This window comes from Aquarana catesbeiana, linkage group LG08 (genome assembly GCF_042186555.1).
Source record: "Aquarana catesbeiana isolate 2022-GZ linkage group LG08, ASM4218655v1, whole genome shotgun sequence".
In the NCBI taxonomy this organism is placed as follows: domain Eukaryota; kingdom Metazoa; phylum Chordata; class Amphibia; order Anura; family Ranidae; genus Aquarana; species Aquarana catesbeiana.
Genome location: NC_133331.1, coordinates 171,882,699 through 171,903,010, shown reverse-complemented (window position 1 = coordinate 171,903,010; position 20,312 = coordinate 171,882,699). Strand labels below are relative to the sequence as shown.

The following is a 20,312-nucleotide window of genomic DNA, read 5'->3' as shown; positions in this document are numbered from 1 at the left end:
GTCCGTCTCCCCCCCCTTCCCTTCTTTTGTTTAGTATCCTGTGATGTTAGAAGACTGCACACTAGCTTCACTTTGAGCAGACCTGTCCCTAAATACACTTACTGTACAGGTGGGTTCCAACGAACATCACAGCCACACACCTCTCTTGGAGACCCCGACAGGCTGCAACCCGTGAGACTCTCACCCTGACACAAGTATAATCCCATCGACGGATTTCCTATAGTCCCCTGTCCTGGCGACACACCTCAGTTACCTACTCTTAACCTGCAAAGTAAGGTCCACATTTGCAACCGATGGAGTGAACTTATGTCTAAAGGTACTCACCAAGGGCGGTGAGTCAAGTCCTGAAATGTGCAACGGTACGCAGCGTATTTTCGCCTCACGTACCACAGTTCACCACCTGAAACGGAGCGTACAGATTCTGGCCGCATTGTATATGCTGCTTAGGATTCCTGAGTTCACCAATTTCCTGAACACAGTGACTGCCACCCAAACGCTGTCAAGATATTACCTTTTCTCCGCAGGTTGGACAATGTTTATGCCCTGTTGGCAGTTCGGGATCGAAGCTCGCACCGGGTTTGGAAGGTGCAGGGCGGGGTGGGGGGTTGGGGATATCAGAATCGTACAAGTTTTATTGTTTTACTCAATGCCTATAATAGGTAATTGTTATCATAATAATCCCATGGTGTCTTTGATAATGGTCATGCAGTGTGATGTATGTGCTAGGACGCTTGGAGGGGGGGGGGGGGGGCCTTAGTTCTGGAGCTCAATACCTCACATTCACATCTAAATGTCTAGTTTGAAATTTACCACGTGGAATATCCACGGACTTGGAGAACCCATAAAGAGGTCGGCGGTGTTTTCACTCCTCAAGAAACAAAGAGCAGACGTGGTGGCTCTGGTAGAAACACACGCTGAAGGTCTTGCACATAGAGTACTTAAGAGGCCATGGATTGGATGGGCGTTCCATTCAACGCACACCACACTCTCAAGGGGAGTCTCACTCCTAATTGCTAAAAACACCCATTTCGAACTCCAGGACTCAGTGATCGACCCATCGGGTAGATATGTTCTTTTAAAAGCTAAAATTTACGGAGACCCGATTCTCCTTATGGCATTCTATGTTCCACCACCATTCAACGCGCTGGGTTTGACTTTATGACTCTGCACCCTAACATCCCGGCTGTATGGCTAGGCGATTTCAGTAACGTATTAGATCCAGCCCTAGACAGACTCAACACCTCAACCGTTGAACCAGTGACATCTCATCCCACAAGATTCGCCAGACTCCTATCAGACTTCAACCTAGTAGATACATGGAGAACCAGAAATCCTACAGATAGACAATTCTCCTGTTTCTCCACGTCACACTGTGCTATGTCACGCATAGACCTTATATTGGTCTCCAAGGTGCTCCTTCCTAGCTTGTCAGACGCAGGCTTCTCCCATAGGTCCCTTTCGGACCACTGTCCCTACTGGGCCATACTTACAGTCCCTCACAACCGCCCTCCGGTGACGTGGAGGCTGAACCCCTTCTGGCTGACTATACTGCCGGAGGAGGATGACCTTTTGACAGAATGGGGAAACTAGTTTTTAATCAATGAAGGCTCTGCTTCGGTCCAGTTGGTGTGGGAAGCCTTTAAGAAACACGCCCGTATGATCCTGACTAATAGAATTAACAAACTTAAAAGAGTGTCGGAGTCGGTAATAGTTAAGGCGGAGGATAGCTTCCGAGACTCAGAAAAAATATTTCTCGAGGCCCCCACCGCAGATAGAGCTGACAACCTTAAACTTTGTTCAAGGGTGCTGACCCAGCTACACTCCGAAAAATCCAAACGAAAACTATTCTTCCATAGACAACGGTCGTTTGAGCACAGGGACCAGGCGGGGAGACTCCTAGCTTATTTAATACACAGCGTAGATAGGCCTCCCGTGGTAATGGAGTTATAGAAACAGAACCGAACAGAGTAACAGACATCTTTAGAGAATTCTTTAGTAAGCTTTACACAGCGACAGCCCCGACAGATACCTCCCCAATGGAAGCATTTCTGGGAGAACTGATAATTCCCCAGCTTTCCGTAGAACAGGTCGAGGAACTAGAGGCCCCATTAACAATAGACGAGATATCCGGAGCCCTGGCGGAACTTCCTGGCTCAAAGTCCCCGGGCTCGGACGGCCTGCCAGTGGAATTTTATTTATTACTTACTCAGAAATACTGATCCCTAGACTACTACAGCTATATGAGGCCATATTTAAAGACTCCACACTGCCAGCGTCAATGAGAGCAGCCACCATAGTATTGATTCCCAAGCCAGGGAAGGATCCATTCATTCCCGAGTCATACCGCCCCATATCTCTACTCCAAGTAGACATCAAAATACTTGCAAAAATATTAGCCATCCGTCTTAATAAAGTAGTCCTTTCCTTAATACACTGCGACCAGGCAGGATTTATGCCAGGTAGAAATACGTCCTTCAACCTTAGGAGACTGTTCATAAATCTACAGGCCACACATGACAACGTAGGGTCAAGAATAATTGTCGCTTTGGACACAGTCAAAGCGTTCGACTCGGTGGAGTGGGGTTACTTGTGGAGTTGTCTGGGCAGGTTCGGCTTTGGCCCTAAATTTATAAAATGGGTGCAACTTTTATACCAATTTCCGTCAGCGAGGGTACTGGCGAACGGATGGCCATCCGAGCAATTCCCGTTGTCCAGGGGCTCGAGGCAGGGGTGCCCACTGTCGCCTTTACTATACGCATTGGCGGCAGAACCCCTGGCCATAGCCATCCGGGCACACCCGAAGATAAAGGGACTCCGCAGGGGGGACATGACAGAAAAAATCAGTACATACGCAGACGATACCCTACTATACCTTGATGACTCAGAAAACTCCCTACCTCTCACACTAGACCTAATAGAACGGTTCGGCACGTTCTCCGGCCTCAGGATAAACTGGGACAAGTCCCAGATACTACCCCTTGACAGCTTCCCACAGCCCAAAGACAGAGCAATGCTGCCCCTACAGAGAGTGGATACCATCAAATACTTGGGTATAAGGACTACAAGGGACCCAGCTGACTATGAGACACTCAACAAAGCTCCGTTGTTTGCAATGCTTAAACACAAAACACAGGTGTGGGCTCGCCTCCCACTGGGAGTAATGGGACGAATAAATCTGGTCAAAATGGTCCTCCTACCTAAAATACTTTACATGGTCTGGCATTCGCCAATATACTTGGTGCTTAGGCATTTCAAATTAATGGAAGCCATTATGAAGCCGTTCATATGGGGTAGCAACAGACATAAAATCGCCTGGCAAAAACTTAAAAACCCCACAGACCTAGCAGGAATGGCTTTACCTGACTTTAATGCTTACTATACTGCAGCGCAGCTATCCCAAATTTTCCATGTCGATAAGATAGATAGAGAAAGATTTCTGCACTTGCTGTGCCCTAAGTGGTCTCAGTCATCACAAGACCCATTGGTTGCGATAACGGGGAGAACCACTGGGGAAGACAGAAATGCTAATCGTAAATCACTACTGTACCACTATACTAAGATCTGGAACCTAGCCATGAATAGACTTCAACTGCCAGTAATAAATGAATTCACTCCCCTGTGGCACAACATAAATCTCCCAGAATTTAATTTGATGCCTGACAGTGAGGTGTGGAGTTCTAGAGGGATCATTTATATGCTACACATCATCCATAACGGCAGGTTAAAAACCTTTGATAGATTGAAAACGGAATATACACTACCAAACCAAATGCTTTTCAGGTACCTGTAACTGCGTCACGCTTTCCACTCACAGTTCCCGCCGGGTGAACTTAATCTGGTAAATAACCCACTAATGGAAGCACTGAAATGCCCTGACCCGAAAAAACGAATCTCCCAATTTTACCTAATGTTGACATTGCCGCGGGCAACTACATCGGCTTACGCCCTGAAATCAAGGTGGGAGGGTGAAGTAGGCACACTGGCAGATGATGAATGGAGCGACGCTTTAGATGCATGTAAATTAGTGTCCCCTAAACTGTCTGACTGATTAACTCAGTTATTTCTGATCCATAAAGCATATCTCACGCCACTTAGGTTGTCAAAATATAAGAGTAATCAATCAACAATGTGCCCAATGTGCAATCAGGTTACTGGCACCTTTTTCCATCTACTGTGGCAGTGCCCCCAGATCCAGGCGTTCTGGACACAAGTGGTGCGCTTCCTCCATGACACAATGGGCTCCCCTGTAAAACTGCAGCCCAAGCTCTGCCTTCTAGGAATTTTATCAGACCCGGAGATAAATAAATTCAAAAAGGTATTTGTACATGAAACACTTTTTTCTGCACGAAAAGTAATTGCTAGAGTTTGGATGAGGCCTAATCCCCCAGAGTTTTCACACTGGGTGGCGGAAGTCAATAACACATTACCCTATAAAAAACTGGTTTACCTACATAGAGGTTGCCCTCTTAAATACGACCAAATATGGGACAAATGGGCTCAGTCACCCCATACGTGCTCATGAGAATACATAAGGTAATGGGGTGCTTCAGGTATCAGTGCTCCTCCACACCACGCACGCTGAGCTACTGCAGCGAGGCCCGGCCAATCTAGTAAGATACGACTAATTAGCTTTTATATATATATCATGGGAAAAATGAGACAAGACATGGGTTATAATACTGTACACGAATTTATTTGTACATCTTGAGAATTGTATTGTTATTTTTTGGTGTTTATTATGTACACTAAACTTTTTTCTTGCTGTTCAATAAACTTACGTTTAATTAAAAAAAAAAAAAACTGAAAAATTACGAACAGGCAGGATCTTTATTGCAGAAGAGACATGCATTGTGCAAATACAGCAAATATGTGAAAACCCAATACACATTCCCTTAAATAATAATGGTATTTCAGTGCAGTGCACTGTAAATGAACCATCTGTCTGTAAAGTTGAGTTGGTTTGATTTAGCTGTGTGAAGACAATGGAAGCAGTGACGTCACTAGGGAGGGCCAGAGGGGGCCATGGCCCCACCAACATTATACTGTGCCCCCTCATGTGCCCCACCAATTAAAATGCCTTTTTTATTTTTGGAGCTAGTGCTGATGCTGGGTGCCACTGCCAACCCCCACCCCCCTCTTTCACATTCCATCAGCCGCTGTCACAGGACACAGGGCAGCGGCTGCGGAGACAAAACTGACTGGCTCTGTGAAAGGAGTGACACAGGCAGAGGTGCAGCTGCAGGGGGATTTCCACCCCTCCTTCTCCTCCTCGAGCCGGACACATGATTCAAAGTGAATTGTGGCTCCCTATTGACCCGATGTGCCCCCAGCATTACTGCCTAAATTAAAGGAGAGAACGCGGCACCCTCCAGCAGAGGGTGGAGGCAGGGCTGCCTGTGTCTCTGACATGATGGATTCCTGGACTCCATAGTGAGGACAGTGCCTGATAATAGAGGACATCCCCGGCTGGCTCAGATTACACTCTGCTTGTTTCCTGTGACACAAGCAGCCCGGAGCACGGCTAGAATGGCAGCGCTGGAGGTAGCAAAGTGGTCAGTGTTTCACTGATGATATGATCTAATCTAAATGTACATGTGTATAGTGTCTGGCTTTGTTTCTTACTGGGACGGTGTGTAGTGTTCCTGGGCTGGAGGATGGGCTCCTCATTACTTTAGGCTCTTCAGGTGTCAGAAATAGTGTGGACACTATGCAGGGGTGGGGGGGCTCTGGGCTGGCTTTTGCTGTCAATTCCCAGGTTTTCTATGCCCAGACTTCCCCTAACATGTCCTTGGGATGGTCTGAGCTGTCATATGGGGTGCTGTGGACAGGAGACTATATGAGTTATTATATGGTGATTCTAGGAAGTTTCATCAGCTTATTCTTCTTATCACAAGTTTGGTATAACCCCTTTCATACAGGCGATCCAATCAGGTCCAGGTTCTGTCATTGCTTTTGATCGGACACTGCAGTCTCTCCTGTGAAGCGGCACATGTCCACTGACACCCACCGCCATCTAATCTGATCCTGCCCGCCAAAAACAGACGGACAGAGGTACTATTTCCATCTGTCTGGTGGATTGGATGGCATCAGATGGAAACTGAGAGGTGGTCCATTTCCATCCGATTGCCCTATAGAGGAGAGCAGGACTGTGTCCGTGTCCAGTTTGAATAGCAGAGCGGACATGGATCCGTCATCCACCAGCTTAGAGGGGATCAGCAGAAACATCCCCCACTGAGCAAGCGGATTCCACTTCATAGAGACACCCCTGTGAAAGGGGCTTAAAGGAGTTCACAAGTCACATGCACAGCTGTGTGTGGTAATGCAGGTGTTTTATTTGCATTCAGGCACTCCATGCGTTGCGAGTGGACTTACAATGCACTTCGGCACATCTATACATGTCTGTGAGACTTTTGTGGCATAGCAGTCTAAGCTTATTTTATGGATACAAGAAAGCTTTTGGTTTATTTAACCATGCCCCTTTAAGCCCTACCCATTGTTAACACAATCTGGCCATACCAACTGTTCACTGTGGCATAGCATGCCGCATTACTGCCCTCCTTGGGGCACCAAAGGTCTTTTACAATCCTATAGTTTATACTACAAAAAAAGCTGTGCACCACTAAAGTGTAGTCCGGGATACCAGCGTGCCCAAGAGGATTCCCTGGGACCCTGGGAGTGGACTGCAGCCCCCAGCATGCCGAGCAGGAGGGGAGAGAGGATGGCGGGAGGAGAAGAGAGACCACAAGGCTGTCTACAATGTATGAATACTTTTTCAAGGCAGTGTGATATATATATATACACACACACACACACACACACACACATATATATTTGCATTTTATAGTTGCCCCCCCTACTTTTGTCCCTGTCCCCCCATGTGCCCCCCCTAAATATGAAAACTGGAGTCACCACTGAATGGAAAGCAGTTATGGAATTTCCTTGCGCTTCCACATGCAATCAGAGAAAGACAGTCACATTTAGGTAACCAATTTCTCATAAATATGATGGCCCCACGTCTGTGTCTTGGGAAATAACTGTGAATGTCTAGCACAGAAATATATCTTGTCTCAAATCTCAAACCCATAGCTGTCATGTATAAAATCTGCAGTCAGTTTCATTCTGTGTTGCAATTACCCAAAACAAGCTGCCATAGCATTCCTATTTCTCTAAAATAAGCTTTCTTGGGTATTGAGCTAAAAATACATAATATCTGCACTAGGGACTCTTATTACTGTGTGATAGTAAGTTTGGAAACATTTTAGGTCAGATTTTAGGTTTATAACCTTCTGAATATTTTCCTTTGTCTGTTTTAATAATTAGACACAATCACCTAGAAATCCCCTTTAAATACATTAATATAAAAATTTAATGTAGGAAAATTAGTTTAATTCAAAGCGATGCCACATTACAAAGTGAAATATGTGTTTTGTTTTACCTTATTTTGATATATGTTAGAAAATGAGAATTTACTAATCCGTAACTGCTTAAATACACAATACTTTGGCAAAGTCATACCTATTTTCAGCAATCGCCAAATCTCAGAAAAGGTAAAGGTATATTAATTTAGCCAACATAAGTGAACAGCATGAAGAGTTTATACAGACTGTTGTACAGCTTTCCTGAGAAGTGATTGTTCTGGTACAAAAGAGTAAAGTAGAAACAGGAACTCCAGCATAATCCAGTTATGTTGTGTCAGAGCTATATGATAAGAATACAAGTAGATATATATGTTTTACTGGCAGGTACATATCGGAAAACACAGCAGAGCTGTGTAATACTCCGTTGCGCTTTTCTTATGCGAGTCATATAGACAGTTCAGTAAGGCAGTGCAAAAAGCAATGTACAAAGCACAAGAATCCATAGCAGTGAAATATATTTTTGTTTTAAAGTGTTACTAAACCCAGAACCTGCATTCACTATATCTGGTCTCTCATAGTACACAGAACGTGGAAATGCAATTGATTTAGTAAACTGCTAAGTTCTTTTTCTCATCAGCAGTATATAGCAGTCTTGTGACTTCTATCCGTGTCTGGTTAAAGCTTGTAGGAGGAGTTTTCATTCTCCTCTGACTGTCCTATGAGGCTGTACGACCCCTGACCCTCTGTCTGGACAGTGCTGATTACATGCACTCTCCAAAGAAAAAAAAAAAACAACTCCAGCAATACACACCAAACTAAGCATGTGCAGCTTGCCCCCTACCCTCTGATTTATCATGAGATGGTTTGGGAACTGTGGAAGAAGGGGAGGATCAGAGAAGACAGGATCAAACAGCCTTTTTACACAATGCATATGATTAACCCCTTAGGTTCTAAAGTGAGAATAATGCTCTGTACACACGGTCGGACATTGATCGAACATTCCGACAACAAAATCCATGGATTTTTTTCCGACGAATGTTGGCTCAAACTTGTCTTGCATACACACGGTCACACAAAGTTGTCGGAAAATCCGATCGTTCTGAACGCGGTGACGTACAACACGTACTATAAAGGGGGCAGTAGCCAATAGCTTTCGTTTCTTAATTTATTCTGAGCATGCGTGGCACTTTGTGCGTTGGATTTGTGTACACACGATCGGAATTTTATAGCAAGCTCTCAAACTTTGTGTGTCGAAAATTCCTATGGAAAATGTGTGATGGAGCCTACACACGGTCGGAATTTCCGACAACAAGGACATATTACACATTTTCCATCGGAAAATCCTATCGTGTGTACAGGGCATAACAAGCATGCTTTATGGCAATTACAGACTGATTTTACTGTTGTGGGTTTGGTAACACTTTAAGGGAATAACTTTGGCACAACTGGTTACTATTGGCTATGGCACTTAATTGTTGCCCTCTGCACCTACCTGTTGAAGACTAATAATCCTCCTTCAGCACTTGAGCAAAGACATTATATTAACGGCCCTCTCGTATATTAAAGAACGTGTGAGTTTGGTTAACAATTCTATTCCTTTGTTTTGCATTTTCCTTCCTAATGTATTCTTCTGTTGACCAATTGGTCCCTGTTGATTAACCATGACACTTGACAGCTAGTTTGGAACAAAAACCCGCTTAAAAGTCAATATATCTGGGCTAAGTTATTAGCAGTCATAGAGCCAAAGTAATTACAGTACATTGACTGATGAGGTTTAATGTTTTTCTGCACAGCAAAGCTTGCAATTCAAGTAGCAGATGTCTGGAAAATAAAACTAAGTACCGCTTAGCAACTCTTAACATACTAAATTAATTACATCTGCTTATAATAACCATAGCACCTGTTAATGGGGTTTGTGTGCCAACTCTACCCAGCCGACAGTGGGTGGCATCGATTTTTCCAGGCTGGACAGTGGCTTACCAGATGGTTATAAATATTTTCAAGTCATTAGTTAAGACAATTGTTATTTTTCTCTGCTGATTTTTCTTCTCTGCATGCTATTAGCTCTGATATATTTCATAAGTCATTAGTCCATGCCGCATCCATTTTTTCCTAATGAAACTGGAAGACAAAATGGCCTCTTTGTTATGGTAAACTGCATTTTCATTTTGTATTGTAGTCAATGGAGGCTGGTCATCTTGGTCAGAATGGTCATCATGTAACAACCCCTGTGGTCGGGGTATTCAGAAGAGGACACGAATGTGTACTAATCCAACGCCACTCAATGGTGGGGCCTTTTGCGATGGTCAGCCACTTCAGAAACTCGCTTGCACAACTATGTGCCCAGGTATGGATTTTTTTCAGAGGTTGTCCTCTCATAATAATACTTTCAGCTCATACTTTGTATGCTGATAAAATACAATATTCTGAACTGAACCATGTAGAGATTTTGCTTGCCTCACATTATTCTGGGCAGTATGAAAGCATTAAAGTATCTGTGCAGTCTATTCATTTACTGGCCTGTCATTTGTAATATGTAATGTTCTTGGAGTATTGTTTTGTGTACTTTGCAAGTCTGTTGCAAATGATCTTACAGTAATTAAAATAGATCCAACCTAATCGCTAACATCTCAGATAAGCTTTAATATGTAAATGTAATTTTAAATGTTATTTTCATTCCTTTTAAATCTACAGCTTTCATTAAAATAATACTTGATAATCTTGTCATGAAAATCCTTGTCAGGCCGTTTCTATTAGGATGGCAACTCTTTATCCATCTCCCAATTGCTCTCCTGCATTGTCACCCTGTCACATGCACTTGGGGTAAGGACTACAAGGGGCCATGTCAGTGCTCATTCTACAAGTTTTTACGCCATTATCATGATTAGGAAGCTTACCTTAGAAATGATGTGCAGCTGCCCACTGGCTCAAGTGCGTGTAGACAGCAAGTGGCTGGAGGAGATCAGCAGCACTGAAATGTAAAAAAATACAAAAAACTGAAAAGTATAAAAGTAAAAGACAACAGCATTTTTTTATGAAACACAGGGCTTTAGAATACTAAATGTCACCCAGTTAGGGTTTAGGTCTACTTTAATGTGCTTAGTCAATAGCATATTTGATAAATAATATTTTTTTATTTTTTTTGTGTAATATTTTATCCTTCTTAGCTACAGCAGTATGTATTTTAGTGACAAAGATGTAATCATTAGGTCCCTTTTATTAAAACATCTGAAATAATGGCTGTGTGTTGACCTAAATCAGCTAATCAAATTAAGACCTGCGCTGAAAATGACAAGGGGAAGCTCTCTGTTTGAACTGATTAGTCATTATGGGGTAATGCAAACAGTTTTTTCTGATAAATGAAGCTTAAAGTGATACTAAAGTCTTGTTTTGTTTTTTTTTTGCTTAAAAATAACAAACATGTTCTACTTACCTGTTTTATGAAATGGTTTTGCACAGACCAGTGCAGATCCTCCTCTTCTCGGGTCCCTCTTCGGTGCTCCTGGCCCCTCCCTCTTGCCAAGTGCCCCCACAGCAAGCAGCTTGCTATGGGGGCAACCAAGTGTGTCCATTCAGGCACAGAGGCATGGCTCAGCCCTGCTTCCTCTCTCTCCTCATTGGCTCACTGACTTTGACAGCAGCGGTAGCAAATGGTGCCCGGCTGCTGTCTCGGCTAATGAGGAGGGAGAGTCCCGAACAGCCAAGACTCCTGTGCAACATCGCTGGATCAAGATGTGGCTCAGGTATCAGGGGGGCTCAGGGGGGGCTGAGGATTCCTATATCAACACTGACTATGTTAATGGGAGAATTGAGAATTTTTTTCCCCTTTACCGTGGTAGAAGGAAACCAAATTGCATAATCTGTGGCCTGCCTTACTGTCTGTGTTGCTGCTTAAGAGCCCAGTCATATTTTAGCTGTCATTTTCCACTTCAGGCTTAATATTGCAAGTAAAAACTGTACTTATGAGGCAGTGTGCACAGTTTTTGTTATTTACTTTGTAAAGACTATTTTCATAACAGGCTTTTTCACTTTGCTTTATTGTATTAATCTACTGCTTTGCTATATTTTTGGATTTAGCTGACGGTGGATGGACTGAGTGGAGCAAGTGGTCAGCTTGCAGCACTGAATGCACGCATTGGCGGAGCAGGGAATGTAACGCGCCCAGCCCTAAAAATGGTGGGAAAGATTGCAATGGTGTACCCTTAGATTCCAAAAACTGCACGGATGGCTTATGTATGCAGAGTAAGTGTTGGCTATTTCAGGAGTTGAATGACATTTTAAACCATAAAGAATATTTAAATTATTGGTGTTTTAACATTAGCTAGAGTGCTGCCTACCACTGCTTGTACCCTATTATTCTAAGACAAACCACATAAAAATCTTCCCTTTGTGCCATTAAAGGACATCTGTATGTTTTTCTAAACTTTTACCAAGCTGCCCCTAAATTTTTACTTTGCCACCCTCTCCCGGATCTAAACTATGCTAACCTCCCTTTCCCACATGCGTATAATTCCTTATTTTCCAGAGCAGCGGCCTCCTTGATTGCTTACCGCTTTTTCAGAGAATGTCTGTTCTGCTGCGCCCGTGTCTGCTCACTTTTGAATGACTTGGGTTGAATGGGCTTTATATCAAGACTTTATATGGCTCCATTCAAGCCTATTGGGACTTAGTGGGTAGGTAGGGCCAGTGCTAAAGAGATTTCTGTTAATTGGGCTGTAAACAATGGTGGAGGCCACAACTCTTGGACTATGATAAGTAAGCAGTGTTGGTGGCGAGTTAATGTAGTTCAGCCTGGGAGGCAAAGTTTAGATCAAGGTACACCTGTACTTTAAAGTTCCACGTATATAAGAACCAACATTACAGTACAGTAATAATATATAATAAATGATAATTGGTAGCACTCTAATATACAGTTTTTAACATACCACTTTAAACAAGCTGCCATGTCTTAAGTTGTAGTAATGTACAGTATATAAAAGCTTCCATTTCTTGAGTGCAGCAAGCATATTGACTTAAATTACCAGTCATTTGAACCAAGCAGGTGCTGTCATTAGTGTGTTTCAGGAGGATAGATGGGGTGGACTGGAAAGAAATGTCATTATTTTATATGTGTCAGCAGCCTCCTAAAATAGACCTTCTTAGTTTTTGGATTTATTAGCTCTGACAAATTAGCATTGATGTTAGGATTAAGGATTAATCTTGATAATTCCTGTGATTGTAGTTTTTCTGTTGATTTTTTCTCAAATCACACTGAGAAGTAAAGCATTGATATGCTTTCAGAGAACACTGTATGCTTGTTATGGGCTTCTATTTATCATCCAGGCATTGTAGTAGTGCACCAGTCCACCCAGTGTTTTGTTGGTGATCTGGGAACACCTATTTTGAATGTAGGAGAAATATTTCCAAAATCATTCATTATAAGAAATGTAATATAATTTCCAATTAGGTTTTCATTTTAACAGATGTTAAAATCTTATTGGTGATACTTTGGGCTCATGCACACAGGACGTTTTTAAAGCTGCTGTTAGGGCGTCTGACTTTTTTTTAACTGCCTCTCAACGCCCCTCCATGTTAGCCTATGTGTCCATGCACACATAAACTGTCAGAGGCGTTTGGAGGCATAAGCGTTTAGGGGCAGTAGAAAAAAACGACAGCCTGTGCATCCAGGAGCTGTTGAGCTGTAAAAATGAAAAACACCCAAAAATGCCTCTAAACGCATTTTGTAAACGTCCTGTGTGTAAGAGGCCTTAAAGTCGAGAGAGTTTCACAGTGAACATGCAGGAAGGGGACCCACACACCTTATATGTTAAATATGGTACAGATGCACCAATACCAGTTTTTTAAGACCGATACTTTTTCTCAACTACTCGCCAATACCAATTAATGTGACACATTATTAAATGAGCTAATATATTAATCTAATACTAAATACATTTTATGTGGTTCTGATTATTTTATAATTATTGTTAAATTATTATTATATATTACGTTTTGAACCGCATCCGATTCGCATCACCTGTGAACCAAACCGGCTTTCTATGGAGATAGGACTCTTTTTAAAAATTGCACTAAAACCAGCACCGCACATATGTGAACCCATTTTAAAGGCAACGGTTACAGTCTGGGGACTTGAAGGTATCAATTTTAGTATCAGAGAATTAGTATCAGTGCTGAGTATCAGCACTGATACCAATACAGGTATTGGTGCAACGCTAAAATATGGTTTCATAGGATTTGGTAAATTCAGTGGACTATTAGCATTACAGGAATTCCAAAAGAGCATTTGCAGTTCCTTGATTGAGCTCACTTGTTCCCCACAACTGTTCTGTGAATTTTGGCTGATATGACATTATTATTATTATGTTATTCCAAACATTCATTTTGCACATGAACTACAGTCATATTTTCATTTGCATGCTGATGAGATGTCGACAAAATACAAAGTTAATATTATGAATGATGCAGGGGAGAGATTGGTGGTTATATTTTTTGTAGTGAATGCCAGCTGACAGATTTTCACGGTCTCATTCCATGACAGTTTCAATCACAATCCATTACCATGTAATCAACGCATTTGCTTTTAATTTTTTTTTTTATTGTCATCCATTGTATTTATTACCATTATTTACCAGGGAGACTAATTTGATTTTGGTTTTTGTTTCTAACAGACAAAAGAGTTTTAGGTGAACCAAAAAGCCATTGTAAGTTTCATTTCATCACTTTCATTTTATTTCATCTTCTAAGTTCTGTTATCATATTTTGCATGACCACTGATCTGTGACCTTTACTAGTATAAAAATAACTCCTGTAAAAATAAGGAAGCCTATCTTTATACTTTCAGCTGACTTTTATTACTGCTCGGACACCCGTATTCAGCAATTTTCATCATTGTAGGCATAACTACTGATATATTAGAAGGCAAGCAGAATTATTAGTATTGTAAATGGGCATTTTTTTATGTATGTTGTTCCCTTTACATGAGTTTTTTTACTTTCTTTTTGAGCAATGTGGGCTGATCAGTGTGTTAATTACCATCACTAACATTCCTGGTATTGAAGTTTTTATAAAAAAAAGTATCACTAACCTGTAATACTATTAAGCAAACCCTAGCAGCTTACCCTAACTCTCCCTTTACCCAAACCCTAAAGCTCAGTACACACTACTATTTTTTTTTTTCCGTTCAACCCAGCGGGCTGAATGAAAAGAAAATGGACAGTTCAAGTCGGAGCCACTGTAATAACAATCCGATGTTAGTACAGCAGTCTCCCTGCTGTTCTGTTGTGTTCTGACAGGGAGACGGCTCCCCCCACCACACTGGTTCGTGCTCCCAGTCATTGGCTGAGAGTGCTGATCGGAAGCCGATCGGCAGACCTTTTTTGGTCATGCCCCTGCAACAGAAGCTGGCTAAATGGCCGGCTTCTGTCAGACCGGCTGCAGTACACATGGGCACAATGTTGGCCGGTTTCTATGGAACTGGCTGATGCCACCTGACATTCGGCCCATGTGTACGGGGCCTAACACTTAACTCTTGCTTTAGTCAAACTGTAACACTTATCTCTCCCTCTACTCAAACCCTAGCTTCTAAGCCTCCCTCAACTCCACCCTAGTAGTTAACCACCCCTCTTCTAAAACCCTAACAGGTAACCCTCCCTTTATGTAAATCCTAAGGGCTCATGCACCAATGCTCTTTTTCATCAACATTTACCCATGCATCTTGGTATGAAGTATTCCCCAAGTGCAAAACTTCTGTGTTTACAGAAGTACAAGCCAGCTATACACTTCACATGCAACTTCCTGGGCACGGGAAAATCCTGGGAAGTTTTGCATCTGGGGAATACATCATACCCACATGAGCGGATAAACCGCTAGAGGACATTTGTACCTGCAAACATCCATGTGCATGAGCTCTAACACTTAATACTTATGCGAGTAGCTTAATCCTAAACTTAATCATTTTACATAACTTGCACCTTAATGCCTAAACTTAACAAAAAATGAACCCCTGCAGTAAAATATCTGTGCTAAAAAACAAATGAATGACAAACACACATCTGAACTCATGATTTTATAACAAAGATGCAGGCTAACATCTTGGATACAGTTGTTTCAAGCTTTTGGTTACCACTAGTGCAAGTTATATAAATAGTTTTCTGTGGAGTAGGATTTGTAAAGTAAAGGAATAGAATAATTAGATTTATAAATAAATGATGAAATTGTACCTGTAGGACACATTTGGGGAAATGGAATATGCACGGCATAGTTTATTTTTTTTTTAATTATATAGCGTAACATTACAACTTCAGTGGCTCTGTACTTAATTCAAGAAGGATGAACATGACAATGTAGGAATCTAAAGGTTTTAAAATAAGTTGTGCCATGGCAGCTCCCATATTTAAATTTTATAGCGTTCTATGAAAGACAATCTATGTTCTATAGAAGTACAAAAAAATGTACAACAATGATTCTAATCACTTCCATATAACCAAAAAAATAGTATATAGTTGCATAATCCAATTAAGATAAGCATTTATAAAATTGTACACAAAATAAATCCATGCCTCATTTACTGTGGGAACAATTGTCCTTGAAGCTTCTTCTAGAAAGGGAAGTAGCCATATGTTGATCAAGCAGATGCCTTTTGCTAAGTTCTTGAACCTGACCATAGGGAAAGGTAGTACAATAAAGAAGGATGATTTATGACAGAGATGTGGAAATTTTGTGTTGTAGAATATGAAAATTGAACACTGATATAATGGGTAATATTTATATAGAAACAGATTAAGCAAACACTTATTGCATAATATCAAAACAGAGTCATAAATTGATGATCTTTGTAATATAAACATACTGTATGTACTGTATTTAGCCTATAGAAGATTTGCATTGTAGCTCTGGTTTTATTTAACACTGCGTTTGGTATCAATAGTTTCCCTTTCGTTTTATACAGTACAAAGAAAGGATCCAAATTGATTGTTCTAATGTTAGCACTGTTGTGTTGATCCAGTTATTTTTTAAATGAGGTCTACAATATCGGCACATTCTGCCTTGGCCAGTGTTACTTTTTTTCTTTCTCGAACATCACGGGACACAGAGCCACAGTAATTACTGATGGGTTATATAGGTATCACTGGTGATTGGACACTGGCACACCCTATCAGGAAGTTCAACCCCCTATATAATCCCTCCCCCTTGCAGGGATACCTCAGTTTTTACGCCAGTGTCTTAGGTGATGGACGTGTAAAGATGTCCTGTGCTGAGCTCCAAAGGGAATATTCTAAGATCCTATACTGGGGCAAGCCAGGCGAACCGGATCCATTCAAAGTGTCTTTTCATGGCCGAATTGAATGGTACCCGGGCCTCGTGTCCGAAGAAACGAGGTTTTACCCGTAATGCTTCTCTTTTTAGAGAGCTGGACCCCGCAGATCAGAAAATGGCTTTAAACTTCCTAATTTCTGGCGAGGTGCTTTACGGTCCCAGAACTGTTGGATCCCCCTACTGATGGGGGCCCCAGTCTCTGACGGTTTTTTCAAACGGAGCCCACCGTGAGAGGTGAAGATTGGGTCTGTGTAAACGGCACCCTGCGGCTGGATAAGGTAAGAGGAGATTCCACAGAATTTTTGAGTTCTAGTGGCTTTTCTCCTTTAAGGTAAATGCATGCTATGCCTATTGTGACCACCGGGGGCTGCCAAGAGCACAAACCTACACATGCTGAATGTCTGTCTCAGGTGTTGTAATCGCTGTGTATGTCCCAGCGTATCAAGCAAGCTGCAAGCAGGTAAGGTGGATGGGGGGATTTCTCATGTTTGAATGTTCCCCCCCAGGCTAGAGAGGGGCCACAGGGGTCTAGAAAGTGGTTATACCACCCGGGCTCTGTGGCCTAATGGCCACCATCTCTGAAGATAGCCGTTCAGGCAAATCTTGTTACCAGTCTCCCTCCTTCCCCCCCCCCATCCCCAGCCTTTTATCCAGAGCATGACAGGAGAGTCGGCAGTGCGGGAAGCGCTCGTTTTTTTCAAAACTCGAGGGGGGGGGGCGGTAGAGGAGGGGGCGGGATGTCAGCACAGAGTGTTTAGACTCCCACTCAGGCCAGCTGCAGGCTATTAAAGGCACTCTGTACAGGTGCACTCAGCCTTCTGAGAGACACAGAGCTGACGGTCGCATGTAAGGTGGGACACAGGCATTCTCCTAGGCAGCATTTACTGAAGTAACACCAGACTGAGCATTGGGTAGCAAGGCTTTTAGCCAGACTACATCGCTCAGCGGACAGTGTTCATTTGTATACCTCACACCTTGTTGCTTTGCACTATGGGTAGAAGAGGTTCAAGCACCCCAGGAACCAGAGACACTAGGGGATCTCGTTCAGGTTCTGAGGGCCCCCTGTCGGCAGCATCCTTCCCCCCTAAGGATGGGCCAGGGACGGCTAGCCAGGGAGAGCCATCGGGGTCAGGGGCTACACCTGCTTCTGGCACTTCAGCCCCTGTATATATTACACAAGAGGTTTTTTCCTCAACCATTAATGGTCTAGAGGAAAGATTAATGGCCGTGATTACGTCTTCACTCAGTGGAAGAAAACGCACTAGGCTTTCCTCTGTTCCCCAAGACCCTCAGACAGAGGAGCTCTGGGATAAAGGAGATGAATCCCTTTCAGAGGATCGGGATGGGATGGATGATTCCTCTTCGGAGGATTCAGGTGGAGAGGGACCCTCTGCGACTTCCCAAGAGGAGAAAGTCTTAGTGCAGATCCTCACTGGATTGGTCCGCTTCACATTTAAGTTGCCCATACCTGAAACTGCTAAAGAATCCTCTTCTGCTTTGGGGTCACTGAAACCTTTCCAAGCAGCACATGCTTTTCCTGTTCATACTTTACTTGAAAAGCTTATTTATTCTGAGTGGGATCACCCAGACAAACGTTTTTTTCCGCCGAGAAAGTTTTCAACACTTTATCCGATGGAAGAAAAGTTTATTAAAATGTGGGGAATACCAGCTATTGATGCCGCCATTTCCTCCATAAATAATAGCCTGACTTGTCCTGTAGACAATGCTCAGATGCTCAGGGATCCTGTAGATAAAAGGATGGAATCCCTATTGAAGGATGTTTTCTCCTTAGCAGGATCAGTGGCCCAACCTGCAATAGCAGCGATTGGAGTCTGTCAATACTTAAGAGACCATGTTAAGCAGGTCATCAAAGTATTACCTGAACAGCAGGCCCAGGGGTTTGCTAACCTTCCAGCGGCCTTATGCTTTGTGGTTGACGCCATTAGAGATTCTATCGTGCAAACCTCCCGTCTTTCACTGGGGTTGGTGCATATACGTAGAATCCTATGGTTGAAAAATTGGTCAGCCGAAGCACCATGTAAGAAGCTACTGGCTGGGTTTCCATTTCGTGGTGCAAGGTTGTTTGGAGAGGACTTGGATAACTATATCAAGAGAATCTCTTGTGGGAAAAGCACTCTCTTACCTGTCAAAAAGAAGAGTAAGCGTCCCTCTTTCAAACGGACTCTTTCCCCAGCGCCGGGGGCTTCAGCCTCCAGGCAGTCTCGACGGCCGCCTCCATCGGGGTCCAGAGACAAGAGTCAACCCCAGGGACAAAAGAAGTCCTGGGGAAAGAAGCCTACTAGGCAAAACACTAAGACCTCTGCATGAGGGGGCGCCCCCGCTCACTCGAGTGGGGGGAAGACTGCGACAGTTCTCAGAGCTCTGGCAGGAGGACTTCCAGGACAGATGGGTAGTCTCCACGGTAACCTTAGGGTACAAGCTGGAGTTTCAGGAATTCCCTTCTCGGTTCCTCAGATCAAATGTTCCCAGAGACCCAGAGAAGAAGCAGTCGCTCCTTCTAGCGTTAGAGCGACTTTTGTCGCAGGAGGTCATTATGATAGTTCCCGCAAAGGACCAGGGATTGGGCTTCTATTCCAACCTTTTTACGGTCCAAAAGCCAAATGGGGATGTCAGGCCCATTTTGGACTTAAGGGATCTGAACCGATTCCTAAGGATTCAATCCTTCCGCATGGAATCAATTCGAACAGTAGTTCCCACCCTGCAGGGAGGAGAATTTCTGGCATCAATAGACATCAGAGATGCATATCTGCATGTGCCCATTTTTCCTGCTCATCAGAAGTTTCTGCGCTTCGAGGTAGGAGGGCGCCATTTCCAGTTTATGGCTCTGCCCTTTGGGATAGCCACTGCACCTCGAGTGTTCACAAAGATCTTGGCTCCTCCTCTGGTCAGATTAAGGGCTCAGGGTATAGCGGTCATAGCATACCTAGACGACCTGCTCTTGATAGACCGGTCGGTAGCCTCTTTGAATGGAAACTTGAGGACCACGGTCAGGTATCTAGAACACCTGGGTTGGATCCTCGACTTAGAAAAGTCTTTCCTAAAACCAGTAAGAAGACTGGAGTATTTAGGTCTGATTATAGATACAAGCCAGGAGAAAATATTTCTACCCCAGGCAAAGATCACTGCTTTGAGAGAGCTGATTCTGACAGTAAGGACCAAGAAGGGTCCCTCAGTCCGCCTTTGTATGAGGCTACTAGGGAAGATGGTGTCTTCATTCGAAGCAGTTCCCTATGCTCAGTTTCACTCAAGAATGCTGCAACACAGTATTCTGTCAACCTGGAACAAGAAGGTTCAGGCATTAGACTTTCCGATGCATCTGTCGCATGCGGTGCGTCAGAGCCTCAATTGGTGGCTCATACCCGAAAACCTGCAGAAGGGGAAATCCTTTCTACCGGTTACCTGGACGGTGGTAACAACAGATGCCAGTCTGTCAGGTTGGGGAGCAGTTCTGGAACAGGCTGCGGTCCAAGGAGTATGGTCCAAGACAGAGAGGACCTTACCCATCAACATTCTGGAGATCCGGGCGATACATCTAGCTCTAAAAGCCTGGACTATCAGGCTACAGGGTTGTCCGGTCAGGATCCAGTCCGACAATGCCACAGCAGTGGCTTATGTCAA

General features: G+C 43.3%; 1 protein-coding gene across 2 annotated transcripts in view; it reads left to right on the top strand.

The window, feature by feature from the left end:
* Positions 1-20,312, top strand: part of UNC5B (unc-5 netrin receptor B) — a 291,480-nt gene that overhangs the window by 227,077 nt on the left and 44,091 nt on the right. The window contains exons 6-8 of one of the 2 annotated variants that reach the window (XM_073596705.1): positions 9,538-9,705; positions 11,436-11,600; positions 14,027-14,059. In XM_073596705.1, the coding sequence (XP_073452806.1) occupies positions 9,538-9,705; positions 11,436-11,600; positions 14,027-14,059 (366 nt within the window). The remainder of the gene's footprint in view (positions 1-9,537; positions 9,706-11,435; positions 11,601-14,026; positions 14,060-20,312) is intronic. The other variant, XM_073596706.1, reaches the window with a different exon arrangement.